This window comes from Misgurnus anguillicaudatus, chromosome 22 (genome assembly GCF_027580225.2).
Source record: "Misgurnus anguillicaudatus chromosome 22, ASM2758022v2, whole genome shotgun sequence".
Classification (NCBI taxonomy): domain Eukaryota; kingdom Metazoa; phylum Chordata; class Actinopteri; order Cypriniformes; family Cobitidae; genus Misgurnus; species Misgurnus anguillicaudatus.
This window is the reverse complement of record NC_073358.2, coordinates 3112067-3127493: the sequence shown is the minus strand read 5'-3', so window position 1 is coordinate 3127493 and position 15427 is coordinate 3112067. Positions and strand designations below refer to the sequence as shown.

Here is a 15427-nt window from a genome sequence, read left to right as displayed (position 1 = left end):
AACATAATAAAATAGAAGAAGAAAGGCATGAAGTGTGCATGAAATGTTGACAGTAAAAAAACTTCTCACGATGAATGTCACGTCGTCTGATCTCAGTATGTACACATAAGATACACGTACAATACAATATGTATGTATAATACAACAGACCTTCGTCCGAGACCTTCAGTGGGACTTGAATAAACTCTGGAAGATGTCTTCGATGCTTTTCCTTAATCTTAGGTTTTTGAGAGACATTAGCGGGATTTCTCTGTCATGGCACAGGCGGTTTTTGAGATGGCCGTTTGTTTTAGTTGCTGGTAAAAAGGATTTGATAGATCTTCCTGAAGTGAACGAGGAAGATCTGGAAGAACAGTTCGTCAGGGGATCAGGACCCGGAGGACAAGCCACCAACAAAACCAGCAACTGTGTGGTGCTCAAACACATCCCCACGGGCATAGTTGTGAAGGTGAGCTGACCTAGAATCATTTTAATTAAATTTAGTGTAATCCGATACGGTTGGATTTAGTAGTGTTCCACTTTACATAGTGCTGCGCAGACCGTCGGCGTATAACGTGAAAGTCCCGCAGGAGCAATTCTCTCGCGATTCTTTGACGTCATAAGCCGATTGACATGCACAGCGCTACATCCAGTTAACTCTTTCGTGTACCTTAATTAATAATTGTTTTGAAAAAAAAAATTCTGTTACTGTTTTTTGTTCCTTTTTCCTCTTCTCTTCCATTTGTTCAGATGACTTTGGATGTATTGTTAATACATTTTATGTAATATATGCTTTGTGTATATATATAACTTATGTAATACAGAAGTTGCATTTCATATTTGACATTTCTGAATTTGCATTGAAAAAAGCTACATGCAGTGAACACATTTTTTTGTTTGTTTCTGATTTTTTTCCCCCTGCAGTGTCACCAAACCAGATCGGTGACGCATAACAGGAAACTGGCTCGAGAGATTTTACGCGGGAAACTTGAGGTTGAATATAACGGTGAGGAAAGCGAACTGCTGAGAAGAAAGCGGGAATCCATACAGGAAAAACGAGAAAAACGGAGAAAAGTGAATGAAAATATTGAAAGAAAAAGACGATTCAAAGAGATCCTTAACACAGATGGAGATAAAAAGTGCTGAGATATAATAATAATATTATAACATCCAGACCCATTAATTTAAACGTGCCATTACACAACTAGCAAAACAATACAACCTGTAAATGATAAAGAAATGTACATTTTATTTATTATCATTAATAAACACCTGATTGATCAACACATACACACGTGTGTCTTTCTCTGGATACCAACGTAAACATCTCATGTCATGTTGGAAGACACAGATGTGCAAATGATCCAAAATTGCGTTTATTTTGAGGTCATGTTTTTTACACAATGTAATCGTGTGCATCAATAAAGCAAAATCTTCGAGATGTGAAATGTATTCAACATTGCATTGTTCAGCACTGACATGCATAACTACATTCTTTAAATCAAAGATCTGTGGTTCGATGCATGAAGGTTTGAAAATGAAATGATTGAATGGACTGAATTCCAGTGATTGCGATATGAAAATAAAACCCAACAATGATAAAAGCCATGGATTAAGCAGAGCCGATACATCCTTTTCCCATCACATCATTCACGGCGACTCCGAGATTGGGTCTCATCCGTAAGTAATTGTCCATAATTTCCACAAGAAAGCTTCTAGTGAGCATCCTGACAACTTCAATTGATTCCTTGAGAAGTTGTCATTTCGCTCTGAAGTGGCCTTCAAACGAAGCATTACGGCATTTTGTTAATGCCCACCACATTTGAGCAATTAAAAACTGATCATTTCCTTCTGGTTTTTATAAATAAAACTGCTGTGTTTTTTCAAAACACATTTCTTTACTGCAGTTTGTAGTGAAAACAAATTGTACCAACAACCCCTCGGCTTCTCCTACAGATATACAACGGACTACAGCAGGACCATGGAAAAAGACCTGCGATTGATTTGATACAAAAAGACTTTTTCCAAGTCATTACCTAATGACAATTATATGAAACAGTACAAAAGAAGTTGCTATTGGGAGTCCTGTAAATTTGTCTTTTCTTCAATGGCCTGTTTTACAATTTCAGCCAATTTTAAGCGATCTACTTTGTCCAAAAAGGTCCTACCTGTAAAAAAAAAAGAGAGATTCTGGTGTCATTATGGACCATCCCAAAAAAATTATGGCCTAATGGGGCGTACACACAAAACGCAAACTCAATGATTTGCGCGAGTGGATTTGCGAATTGGATGGTGCGATTGCCGCAAAAACGTAAAAATATTCAACTCAAGCGAAAATTTCGCACGACAGTTAAATCCCATGAGTACTCTAGAGCGAGAAACATGATGCTTCGCGTTTGGTGTGTACGCAGCATAAGACATTTGATTTTGAATAAATTATGGAAATAATGTCTGGTTTACGTCACAAAGTTGTTTTTAATATTTAAAAGACCCTGGCATTGTTTTAAGAAAACTTTAAAGGTGTAGCGGAGGATTTTCTCAAATTTTAGAAAAAGACCGCCTTCTCCACTTTTAAAAAAAAATGCAATTGCGCAACACTCCTGATTGACAACTAGGAGGACCAATAGTCTTGATGATCCACCCGGAAATAGAAAATCCTCCACAATACCTTTAAAGCCTGTGTAAAGTCCAATATTAAATGTGTTTTTAGTTTGTCACACCACAGAAAAACCACCCAGCCAAATTTGAATCATAATAAACACAAAGTAAATAAAATAAGTTCTTGGACTTAAAATAAAATCTAAAAAGGTCAATTTGGGCGTGAAAAAGCTGCCGTCTCTCTCAACTTTCAGATAGATTCGGGCTAGAAGGGGTACAGCTACGGACAAGTCTCGCGAGACGTTGAGTATAGGTTTGGGGGTAGGATTAGGATGAAAAACAGCTGTATCCTATCTAGCCAGAACCGCTACGGCCTAAATCCCGTGAAATTTTGGGTTTAGGGTAAAATTTCGGTGTTATATATTAGGATAAAAACAGCAGTCAACTGGTGAGATTTCATGAGATTTTGTCCATTGCTCTATCCCTTCTAGCCTTTTAAATACCACTGAGCATGGCCCCGCCCCTAATACAATCGTAAGCATCCATTCAGGTTGTAGCAGTATTTGAAAGTTGAGAAAGATGGCGGCTTTCCCACGGTGGGCGTGGTTTCAGCTCTGACAGGACACGCCCCCAGCATTTGAGAGAAGAGAATCCTGCCTTTTTCTCCAAGATTTTAATAACTTATTTTATTCATTTGCCAGATTTTTTAGCATTCAAATTTGGCTGGGTGGTTAATAACACATTTTTTTATGGTGAGAACACTTTTAATATTAGACTAATAAAGTACAAAATAACTTACCATCCCAACTTAACCCTTGCAATCCATCTCTCAAAAGCTTGCAGTCTCGATTGAAACGCCAAGCTTCATGCATAACTTCACTTAGTTTCTCATTTTCATTGTCACCTGGAACAAAAATAATACTGTTTGTGATGAAGTATAACAACATGCCGTTCAAAGACAGCGCAGTGGTTTTTGAGACATGAAAAACTGTAAATGATGATTTGGGAGAACTTTTTCTTATAAAAATCAGTCATGATGGGTGTGACTTAAAAGTCTGTATAAAAGTACCTATTGATGTGTATTTGAATCTGACTGTATTAAAATGATACATGACAAAAATTATCAAGTGCAACAATGTCTGAAGGATTATATGCAGAATAGGAGATTTTTTAGTTTTGTGTAGATCTGCAGAAATAATCCAACTTTACGTGTATATTTTCTTTATATTTATGTTTTCATTAGCTATTGCGGTCTGACCCCACATTACTTGTCTCTTAACTTTTCAAATTCAAACAAATGCTACAAACTTCGTTCAAGTCATTTGTTGTATCAAAGTTCGCATCGAGACAGGGAAAACGTTTTATATAAACGTTGCCTCCTCTTGGAATAACCTGCAGAATATCTTTAAGCTTACCACGTTTACATCATTAAAGACTTTAAACAACTATTAACAAATTATGTATTTTATCATTTGGTAAATTGTTGTGATTTTGAGTGTTTTATGATCTGTTGTATATTTTTTGTAATTTGTTGCTGCTTTTCTTGGCCAGGTCACTCTTGTTAAAGAGATTTTCATCTCAATTAGTTTTTTTTTTAACCTGGTTAACAAATTCTTGTAAACATAGGTCTGTATACTGTGTTTATTGCTGGCTCTTAAAGTCCCTGTAAAGTCAGATATTAAATGTGTTTTTGGTTTGTGACAAAAAAGTTTTTATTAACCATCCAGCCAAATTTGAATGATGGAAAAACGTCAAAGAAATAAAATAGGTTATCAAAATCTTGGAAAAATAGGTTGCATTTTCTGCTCCCAAGCGGTGGGGGTGTGTTTACGTACTTTGTCTTGTTTTCAGTACAAATATCAAAAATTCTTAAATTAAGATGCATTTTCTTGATGAGCAAAATTACCCAAGAAAATAAGTGTAGTTTTTAGACAAAAAATATATAAATTAAGTGAATTTGTGCTTTAAACAAGCAAAAAACTCTTTTCTTGAATTGGCAGATTTGTTGTTTTAACCACATATTCTTTGTCTAAAAACATTTTTTTCCTTAGATCATTTTGCTCATCAAGACAACGCATCTTGATTTAAAGGGGACATTTAGACTTTTTTTTAAATGTCGAATACATTTTTGGTGTCCCCAGCGTACATATGTGAAGTTTTAGCTCAAAATATCATATAGATAATTTATAATATCATGTAAATTGCCACTTTGTAGGTGAACGCAAAAATCTTTCGTTTTTGTGTGTGTCCTTTAAAATGCAAATGAGCTGATATCTGCACTAAATGGTAGTGCCGTGGTTGGATTGTGCAGATTAAGGGGCGTTATTATCCCCTTTTGACATCACAAGCGGAGCCAAATTTCAATTAGCTATGTTTGCAGAGAATGCTTTACCAAAACAAAGTTACTTGGTTGATCTTTTTCACATTTTCTAGTTTGATAGAAGCACTGATGACCCAATTATAGCACGTAAACATGAGATTTTCATAATACGGATAATTAGCAAACTTCAGACGCTGTGGAAAAAACCTACCAAGTGCAGGACTTTAAATACATCATGTGTCTTTGCGGTATCTTAACAGTATGTGTGTGAATGCATGCACAGATTCCAGAAAATCATTGATAGCGTGAATAGACCAAAAATCAAACGGTCCCGGACAAATCCTGGGTGCATTTTCTGTAATCTCTGTGTGAAAATGGCTTTACAGAAGAGACAGATATACATACCGGCCTGTGGCAGTATGCATTGAGCTATAACATCTCTCAGTTTCTCCAGAGCCACATTCGTGTCTTCAGGCTCGTTCTCTGGATCACTGATGAAGGGTTCATCACTGGGTTTGGTTCTGCAGGGGTCAGACAATCTCATATATTTACTGCATCTGTTCACGTTCCCCACCCCAGTGGATATTACAAGGTACACAAACACTCACCCGAGCAGCTTTCTCTTCCTCAGGATGGGATTGTTGACGGAGTTGAGCGGCTTCAGGCTGAGATTCTGGTCCTGTATCCTCATGTTGGCCAGTTGCTCTGCGTGTGCCTGCTGGATACCAGCTACAACAGCCTGAAGATATAAAACAACCATCATAGGACTGTCACGGGAAAGGAAAAAAGCACACTATTTCGTGAATGTGTGACGGTCGTTGCCATTAGTTGCAGTTTTTTGGATCTCACCTTATCCATCATCATCTGAGCGGAGGGAAGCACGTTGTCCAACGCTTCAGTGCAGTTAAGCCACGGATGAGTGATCACTTCTTCTATGGTCAACCTCTCCTCTGGCTTTACTTTCAGTAGCTTGCGGACGATGTCTTTGGCCATTTCGGATATCTGGCTCCATTCCTCCTCGGGGAAGTCGAAGCTGGCGGTCATGATTTTCTTGCGCATGTCTTTAGGGATGGTGCGACTGTGGTGTTTGGAGTAAAACGGAGGATATCCGCACAGCATGACATAAATAATCACACCCAGAGACCACAGGTCACAGCTCTAAACAGAAGCATGAAGGGTCAAACAGGTTCCTGAAAGTTATGGCTTAAATGTGTTTATAATTTGTAATAATGTATACCTTGTTGTAGGTGTAAGGGGTGGGCGACGTGGGAATGATTCCAGACTTTTCTTTTTGGTGACGTCTCTGTGCCTCCAGCACCTGTTGAAGAAGATCAGTGCAACATTCAGCCATGAAGTTTAATATTTTGTTTTTGAAGGTAGCTGATTTCACCTGGAAACCACAATTTAAAAAAATATATATTTTGAAATGATAATATATTAAAATATATCTGCAAGCAGCAATACCATGGTCAAGCCAAACAAGGGCACAAAAGGAAATAAAGTTGAGTTTGGATGAGCATTTTAAAGAACGTAGGAAAACCTCATCATTTCAGACGAAAGAATACAAAAAAGCTGTCTTATTCAGTGAAATCTCTCCCTCCCTTCTCAAGGAGTGTGGACAACTAGAACACTGACTGAAAATGTGAGTGATGCTTGCAGTACAAAATGTTACAATAGTGTTAATGAGTCAAAAGAGCCCAACCCCATGTCTCTACAATGTTCTGATGCAGAGATATAGCTCTTGCAAACGGTTGCTAGGGTATTCTCATTGGTTGCTAGGGATGGAATTGGCATCCACCAATGATTATACTCCAAGCCATGAAAGGAATAAATCCATGATGACTCATGATTTTAGATGCAATTTTCCAGTAGTTTTAAAGTCGCCATGAAAATATAATGAAAAACTCATTTGTTTTGGAATATTGTGGTATTTTTTACAAATGACAAATCTGTGAACTTCATTTTTTTTTAATTAATTTGCCCTCATAATCTTTTCATAATCAAAATCGCAAGTCTCCTCCCCTCCTCAAACTGATCTCTCTTTACTTCCGGCCACATGGTATGGCAGGTGGGCGGAGTCCACGAGAAGATCGCTGCCATTAGCAATTAGCAACACGTCCCAACTTCAATCGATCCAATCAGATCTCCATGGACAAATTTAAATCCAGATTTGCCTTATTTCATTTCATAAGCCGGTTTCTCTTGCATATACGTCATCATGGGGAAAATAAGGCAATTGCTACTTCCGTTTCATGGCGAATTTAGGCAAAAATAACCATTTTCCTATCTCAAGACCACTACATGGCACTATGACGAAATTGTGCATGCAACCTCAGTTCATGACGATGATTACATCTAGCTAGTTTCTATAAACTATATCCTTAAGTTTAGCATAGAAACATTATAATCATAGGACTTGCTTGAAGTCACAGGCTAACTAGTGGTGCAGGCACATCATCTGGTGAAAAAAGATCTAGTTTCGTTGCAGAGTTACAACAATTTATGTCTAAAACGATTGTAACTAAGTTTTTTTGTGCAATTTTCTGCCATTTCTGAATGGAATTTTAACCTGATGTCAATAGAAGTTTTTGTTTAGAAACTTTCTATGGTGGTTTCCAGTCGATTTGAATAACGCTCGCGGATATCATAACTGTCATACATATGCTTCAATGGGCTGCCCTTAAGGCATTCGCGTCTTTTAGGCTTTGTACCCCTAAAACTGCACAAGAATAAACATTATATCTGATTCGGGTTGCAAAGGTCGAAACGTTTCTGGTAAATTTCTGGAAACTTTCTATGGGAACTTAATCTGGGGAACTTTGGAAATCTTTCAAATTGTAAACTTACCAGGAATTTATGGGAATGTTTTGGAAACAAAGATTTTGACATTATTATGTGTGCAGGATTGAAGAAATGATCTATGCATGTTATGGAAAAATGCAAGTACATGCAGGGGGCGTGGCCTCAATGGGCCTTCAGTAAGCAGTGTGCTATGTGTATGTGCAGGGTAGAAATTCAACTGAAATTGCATTAAATTTTGAAAAATGTATGCTGCAAGATTTTGTTAAAGGGGTGGTTCAATGGTATTTCTGACTTATTAACACAGTTATAGAGTTGTTTCCTTATGCTAAATGTAGGCAAAGTGTCAAAATAGCAGTCGGGCGCGTTACAGAGTATTTCTGTGCCGAATGCACTTCGCCAGAGTTCGTACAACTTCCGGAAAGTTTTTTTCGACTACGGGTCCAGCTGACGTTTCAGGGGTTTCTATACGTATCACTTCTTTTTATGGCCACTTCCCCCGAAAAACCCCGCCCACCCGTCAATCAGCGGGAGACACTAGAACTTGCAAACATCATATCACGCGACAGCTTTGTTTAATTTCAAAACTCAACAATGGCACGAAAGAAGAAGTGTGTTTTTGGATGTAAGGAGAATAAAAGTCAGCCTTATGGAAACAATGGATATAGTTTGTTTATCTGGGGTAGCAGCGGAGTTTTGTGTGTGTGTTTAATGCGCTGGATTTTCCCAACCGGGTCATGAGTTGCATGCGGTGAGTAAGACTTCTGTCACATGCATATTATATAAATGGCACAAACATGTAGTGAATCATAAGTTAAACAGTGTTGTATAGTTTTGCATGACTCTTCCCGCAGTAGTAACTCCTCCTTCTTCATTTTTTTGTGCGTTATCAGAAAGATTTGGTCAAGCTAATCTTTCTTTTATAAATCTGATTAAACTAAAGACTCTTCAGAGATATAAAGGATGTCATACTACTCTATAGGTACTCCAGATTAACATCAGAAATGCAGAAACAGCGCGTGTTATGTGAGCTTTAAACTTCATTTAAGTTCCCATATATTTCTGTTAATTCCCAAATATTCCCATTAATTCCCATTGAAAGTTTCCAGCGTTGAAAATTCACAGATTTTTGCAACCCTTTATATGATCTCATCTGTGAAATTTTCCTTATGATTTACAGAACTATTTGTGTTAGGTCTTACCTGAGGTGCTACATAGTAAGGAGTGAACTGTGGGGTCATTAAATCACCCTGATCGATTTTAGCGAAACCAAAATCACACAGTTTAACAGGGGCATCCTAATGGGACAGACACACAAAAAGTACGTTAAAAAAACATTTACAAAAAAATACAATAACACAAAATATATGTGTCAGATCTCACCAGTGAATTATCCTTGAAGAGCAGGTTCTCCGGCTTCAGGTCTCGATGTGCAATATTTAATGAATGACAGTGTTGCAAAGCAAGACTTATCTGTAAAAATGACAGAGGATTAATCATAACACATGAACTGATTTCAGGTCAATTTTAATAATATGTTTTCTGTAATAAACATGCATTTAATGTATAAATTGCTCCTAAAAATTCTTGAAACAAAAACATCACCATGCAACTCTTGATTTAGTCCATACTTTAACATACAGTGAATTATTAGTCTTGTGTTAAACTCTACAGATCTTCTCCAGGGCGATGAACCCGTGTAACGCTGTACCTGTTTAGTGACCTGGCTGGCCATCTTCTCTGTAAAGTGTTTGTGTTGACTGATTCTGTGAAACAGCTCACCACCCTCCATCATCTCCATAACTATCAATAATCTCGCCCTATCGCGGAACAAATAAAAGTCTTTATATGTTTTATGTGCGTTGTTTATGAGGTATAGACAACACTGTGAACCGCTACCTTGGACTGGATTCATGTGGAAACTGTACACTGTTGGCATACACCTCTATAATCCTAACAATGTTGGTGTGACAGGCACACATCATATGAAGTCTCACCTGCAAAAAAAAAACAATTGAAACCTGGATCAAGAGACATTTTATAAAGTCTGACTTCTTAAACCTGTACTACGCAAGATTCTTTTTTGTTGGAAATTAAACGTGTGCAGAATAAGTATTTACCACAAGCACAGGTAACCTGCAGGTTTATGCTTTAACCACTAGAGGTTAAAGGTTGTTGAGGAACAATTCTTAACCATTGACACCAAATGAAAGACAGTAAATCTGGTGCACACTACCTCATTACGAGCTTTAGATCTGTCGATCAAGATCTTAAGGGCAAATCGTTCTTGTGTTGATTTCTTCACACAAACCCTACAGAAAAAAACATAAACAATACACTAAATAGCCAAGTACAATATTTTGGTCTCATTTGTACAGTATAATTAGTTTCTTTCTGTCTATATTTAGGAAAATCTGATTACATTAAATAAAAGCAATCTGCCAGATGCATTTATGTAAAGCGACTTACTGATAAAAATGTATATCTTGTAATGCACTGTATGTCACAGGTCATATTTATGCATTTATTTTGTGTCCGCATGGACAAATTAAATGTAAAAGGGTTAACATTTCAAAATTAATTTGCAAATTACGTGCATACATTCTCTTTTTTGAGGACCAAGTCTAAAATTTCTGGTTTTATTTAATTTTGAAAGAATATTTGGGGGATGATTGCAAAAATGTCAATGTGGTGCAACCGGTCTGTGTCAATTGGTGTAACTAGTATTTTTTTTTTTTATTAAAATATAAATATATTCATTAAAAATGTGGAAAAATATTTTTGCATACATTTTTACATCATTTATCAAAGATTATTTAGAAAACAGAGCTGTTTTCAGCATATGCCAGGACAAATGACAAAAACGCATAAAAATTTGCATTAAGAAAAAATAACTAATAAAATTATTTTTTTATGATTACGCTTACATGGAATCAAGGTGAATCAAAAATGTATTCTTTCTCATTCCTTGTCGGTTTTTGTCACTGACCCAAATATAAAAAACTCCAGAAGGTTCACAAACTTTCGCACAACACTGTACATAGCTCGTCTCCTGTGGTAGCTCTTTCCCCGTCAGTTTTTTTTTAAAGTTGCCATCCAGCATCAGCATTTTTTATGATTTTCACAAAAATTTAATGGATTCCAGAAAAGGTTCTTCTTTAAATATATAAACATACAATATATCAAAACAAAGAACAGACACTTTGCTTTCAAACAAACAACAACAACAAAAACTTTTATCACCTCTCAAATATAGGTAGGTTTCTTCAAAAATACCAAATTTTGAGCAAAAGGCTGAGATAATTGGATTTTTGTGAATTACTTTTGATAGAAATACTATTCAAAGCGATGATCAAAACATACACAGAGTATGAACTGTTTGACCATCATTGCTTCTGGGTTTTATAAATTAGGTAAGAGTGCCACCGGGTGGACAATAGCGGAAACATGGATTGCAGTAAAAACTCGTCATTGTCAGGGAAGCATTTTCTCTTAATCGTCAATGATGGGAAAGAGTTAATATTCATTTTTAAAGGTCCAGTGTGTGGATTTTCAACAGCATCTAGTGGTGAGACTGTGAATTGCAACCTACGACTCAGTCCACAGCTCGCTACTCTTTCAAAAAGCATAGAGAAGCTACGGTAGCCGCCACAGGACAAATACTGCATCGTCTGAGACAATGTAGTGACAAAACACACTCTAAAGAGCAGTTTGTCCATTAAGGGCTACTGTAGAAACATGACAGCAACCTCTATGTAAGGGGACCTGCGGTCTATGTAGATAAAAACGGCTCATTCTAAAGTAATAAAAACAATACAGTTCATTATGTAAGGTCTTTATACACCACTGATAATATAGTTATGCCCATTATATTGCATTTCTGTAAAGAGATCCTTCCAAAAGTTACGCAATGCAACTTTAATATATTTGCAAAAGCTCACCAAAACTGACCCTGAAAACTCGACAAAAGGTTATTTCAAAGCATTTTAAAAGAAGATGTTTTGAGTTAGTCACACAAAAAAGGCCTCATTATTTCCTCACCCTCATTCTTTATATTCGTTCGTCTTCCATAGAAGAAAGTCATACAGATTTGAAATAACACGAAGGTCAGCAAATGATGAGATTTTGGATTTTCTTTGGCTAGAAAAGTAAAAATCATGGACGCAGTGCCGTACCTTACAGGACCACTGATGCCAGCGCCCAGCTTTTGTGTCCAATTGATGTTATACTCATCTAAGATCGATGTCTCCTATAAGAAAAACAAACAGAGAGTATGAGAAACTCTATCTTGGCATCTTGTTAAAGGGATAGTTCACTGAAAATGTTTTATTCTGTCATCATTTCCTCGCCCTCAAGTTGTTCCAAACTTGTAAAAATGTCTTTAGTCTGCTGAACACAAATGAAAATATTTTGAAAAATGTTAATAACCAAACAGATCTGGGGCGCCATCCACTTTCATAGTAGGAAAAATATTATGGAAGTCAATGGTGCCCCAGATTTCATTTGTTACAAACATTCTCCAGAATATCTTCATGTGTGTTCAGCAGAACAAAGAAATGTATACAGGTGTGGAACAATATGAGGGCGAGTAAATAATGGCAGAATTTTCATTTTTGGATTAACTATACCTTTAACTGGCAGCTTAAGTTTGTAAATTGTGTGGCCTGATTTTTGCAACAATGACAATAACACAATGACAATTGACAAGACTTTAATTATAGATTGACTTATAACCATTAATTGTATAGACTGTTTCAGCAGTAAGAACATAAACAAATGGCTTTCGTGGAACAAACATAACTTAGAATCAATAACAACAAAGTCCTTTAGAGTAGTTTATTTATGATAACAAGCAAAATAAATAACAAGTAGCTTCCCTTAATATATCATAGCTAATGTTACAGTGTAAAATGTGTACTATATAATATATAAATCTTAACTACAGATCTGAAAACCTCCCTTTACTTAGCAGTAATCCATGATCACCGTCTCCCCTCGTCTTTAGGAAAACAAAACATTTGTTATTTTTAAAGAGGCATTTGGTCCAAAGTTCGGTTTAGCCACTTGCCAGACCATTTAACAAACAGAGCCCAGAAGTTAAGTTACGTCCAGAGCCTTAACCACAAGTCAATGCTCCTGCGTCAATACATAAAGTCCTTTTATCTTTGCAAACTGCATGATTTAATTTTCATAAAAATACAAATTAATTGATGTGAAATTTTATTTTATCAGCTAAAATGTGTGAAACATAACTAACACACTTCTAATTTCAAGTGAACACAATTTTGGTAAACAGCATTAAAATGGGTGCTGCAATTGTTATAGCAAGATTATCATTATCCTTTGGCATAAGGCGACACGGTATATTGAGAATTGTTGCAAGGTGTGATCATTTGCTAGAAATTGCAATAAACACAATAATGCTTTTGGTGCTTTAAAGATGATCAACTTAAAGTTAAAAAATTACATAACATACATGTTTCGCCTTCTTTTTGGGAAAAGAAGGCCACTCAATCGGTCTTATGCTAGTACATACACAACAAACATTATGGGGCATACACACCAAATGCAAGTTCAGCGATTTGCGCGAGTATATAACAAACAATGCAAAAACGCGAACAGACGGGGGGATGGGAATGACACAAATTGAGCGGCGCGAAATGCAGCGAAAACACGCGCTATTCGCCTCAAACGCACCTACGCGCAAGTTGAAAATATTCAACTCACGCGGAAAATTCCCATGACATAAAGTTAAACAAAGAGATTTAACTTTGTGTCATGCGAATTTTTGCTCGAGTTGAATATTTTCAACTTGGGCGAAGACACATTTAAGGCAAATAGCAAACGCGCCGCCCAATATCGTGTCATATCGCCCTACACGGGGACACGTCTAATCGCGTCTTTGCATTGAGTTTGTATGTCATCTACTTGCGCAAATCGTTGAACTCGCATCTGGTGTGAACCCACAGTAATTATTTCTCTCTGCTAGCTGCATCAACCAAAAACTTTAGACTGTAGATGTTTTTTATCGGACGCACGCGCAATGTCGCGGTTATTTGTCTGGACGGAACTCCACTTCCGGTCTCTGTTTGTTTAATGGTCTGGCTAGTGGCTAAACCTTATATAGTACACATTTTACACAGTAACCTTAGCTCATTGTAGTTTTTGATAAATTTTAGCTATGATATATCTAGTTTTTGTTTATTTAGCTTGTTATCAGAAATAAACGACTCTAAAAGGACTTTGTTGTTATTGATTCTTTGTGGAGTTTACCGGAAGTTACGTAAACCGTCTATACATAACTTTTCGCAGTATTAAAGTAATGTTGATATCGCGGTATGCATGCAACTGTTATCCGAAATGCATCATATGTTCAAGTTGTAGTTTGGTAGTAACGTGTAACGTTACGTTACTGACAGAAGTCGTAACTGTCATATAAGTTGATAGTATAATATTGTTAAAGATAATTTACCTTAATGAATCTGTCCACGCCCGTCTCCTCGGTCATGATGTAACAGTGACAGATTCACGGCACCCTTTGACTTCAGTTAGGCTCACACATGTAAGATTTTACCCTGGTAATGATCCAGGTGATGTTATCACGAATCTCCTTACGATGTTTGCCAAAGTACAATTTTCATGATGAACTTTAAGTCCTCGCCTTTCTTCGTTTGAAATAAATGCCAAGTTGGCATTACATGTAAAACTCTATTATTTCCATACTATGAGGCCAAGCAAATGTAATGCTTTTCGAAACCTCCAAATCTTACAGCACGAGAGCTAACATACGTGCTTGACTAACATCTTACATACGTGCTTCAGACCCAAACTGACCAACAGACAAGCCACTAACCAAGCTGCAAATAGGTCTATACCACTGTTAAGAACTGATTAACAAAACTGATAAGAGAAAACGAGTTATTGCTGGCCGGCTGTTTGGATGCTAGCTGTGAATCTTGCTTTCACAGCACATGAGATTTCCGACGCTCGTATTTACATGTATCGGATCTCTCTTAATCTTCAAATGTTGCGGGGCTGTTCTGCATGAAAACGTGTAGTAAAAATCACAAAAGAGGAAATATTAACATTATCCTAAGTGTATTTGCTAAGATGTTAGCTTTGATGAGAGCTGAGGAAGACTCTTCTTCTTTAGTGTCCGCCGCTTCGCGCAGTCAATGCGTGCGCCACCTAACGGACAGGAGGAGCGCAATCCTTAAAAGGGAACATTTCATAAGACTTTATAAAATGTTAAATAAATCTTTGGTGAAGTTTTAGCTCAAAATATTATATAGATAATTTATTAGAAGCAAAAAGCGATGCAAAGTCCAGGTTGTATGATGTAATTTCATGTTTTCCTTTGCCTTTCTATTCGTGCATATAAAAGATCCAAAGTCGCAAAGAATAAAATATGAAACCCAAAGAAATTCTGGCAGGCACTGGGCACCCAATTATAGCAATTTAACATGAAAAAAAATAAAATTTTCGTGAATTGTCACCTTTAAAGAGATAATTTACACAAAAATGAAAATTACCCCATGATTTACTCACCCTCAAGCCATCGTCGATGTATATGATTATTTTCTTTCAGATGACCACAATCAAAATTATATAAAACAATGTCCCAGCTGTTCCAAGCTTTATAAATGGTAGTGAATGGTGCTTCTTAATTAAACCCCCCCAAAAAAATCCATCCATACTCTAAAGAAGTAATTCACACAACTCCAGGGGATT

At 36.7% G+C, this 15427-nt stretch overlaps 2 protein-coding genes across 2 annotated transcripts; one reads left to right on the top strand and one right to left on the bottom strand.

Annotated features, from left to right (window-relative positions):
* Positions 1-1267, top strand: mtrfr (mitochondrial translation release factor in rescue). The gene is made up of 2 exons (XM_055200380.2): positions 1-448; positions 904-1267. Exons 1-2 carry the CDS (start codon positions 194-196, stop codon positions 1123-1125), a joined length of 477 nt encoding a protein of 158 aa, XP_055056355.1. The 5' UTR covers positions 1-193; the 3' UTR covers positions 1126-1267.
* A 66-nt stretch (positions 1268-1333) lies between these two features.
* On the bottom strand, positions 1334-14873 carry mapkapk5 (MAPK activated protein kinase 5). Its single transcript, XM_055200379.2, has 13 exons — positions 14169-14873; positions 11872-11945; positions 9933-10008; positions 9596-9693; positions 9408-9516; positions 9080-9169; positions 8899-8994; positions 6135-6215; positions 5747-6055; positions 5506-5636; positions 5303-5418; positions 3377-3481; positions 1334-2147 (listed from the first exon to the last, which is right to left on the bottom strand). The coding sequence occupies exons 1-13, from the start codon at positions 14202-14204 to the stop codon at positions 2053-2055; spliced, it is 1416 nt and encodes a 471-aa protein (XP_055056354.1). The 5' UTR covers positions 14205-14873; the 3' UTR covers positions 1334-2052.
* Positions 14874-15427: the final 554 nt, after the last annotated feature.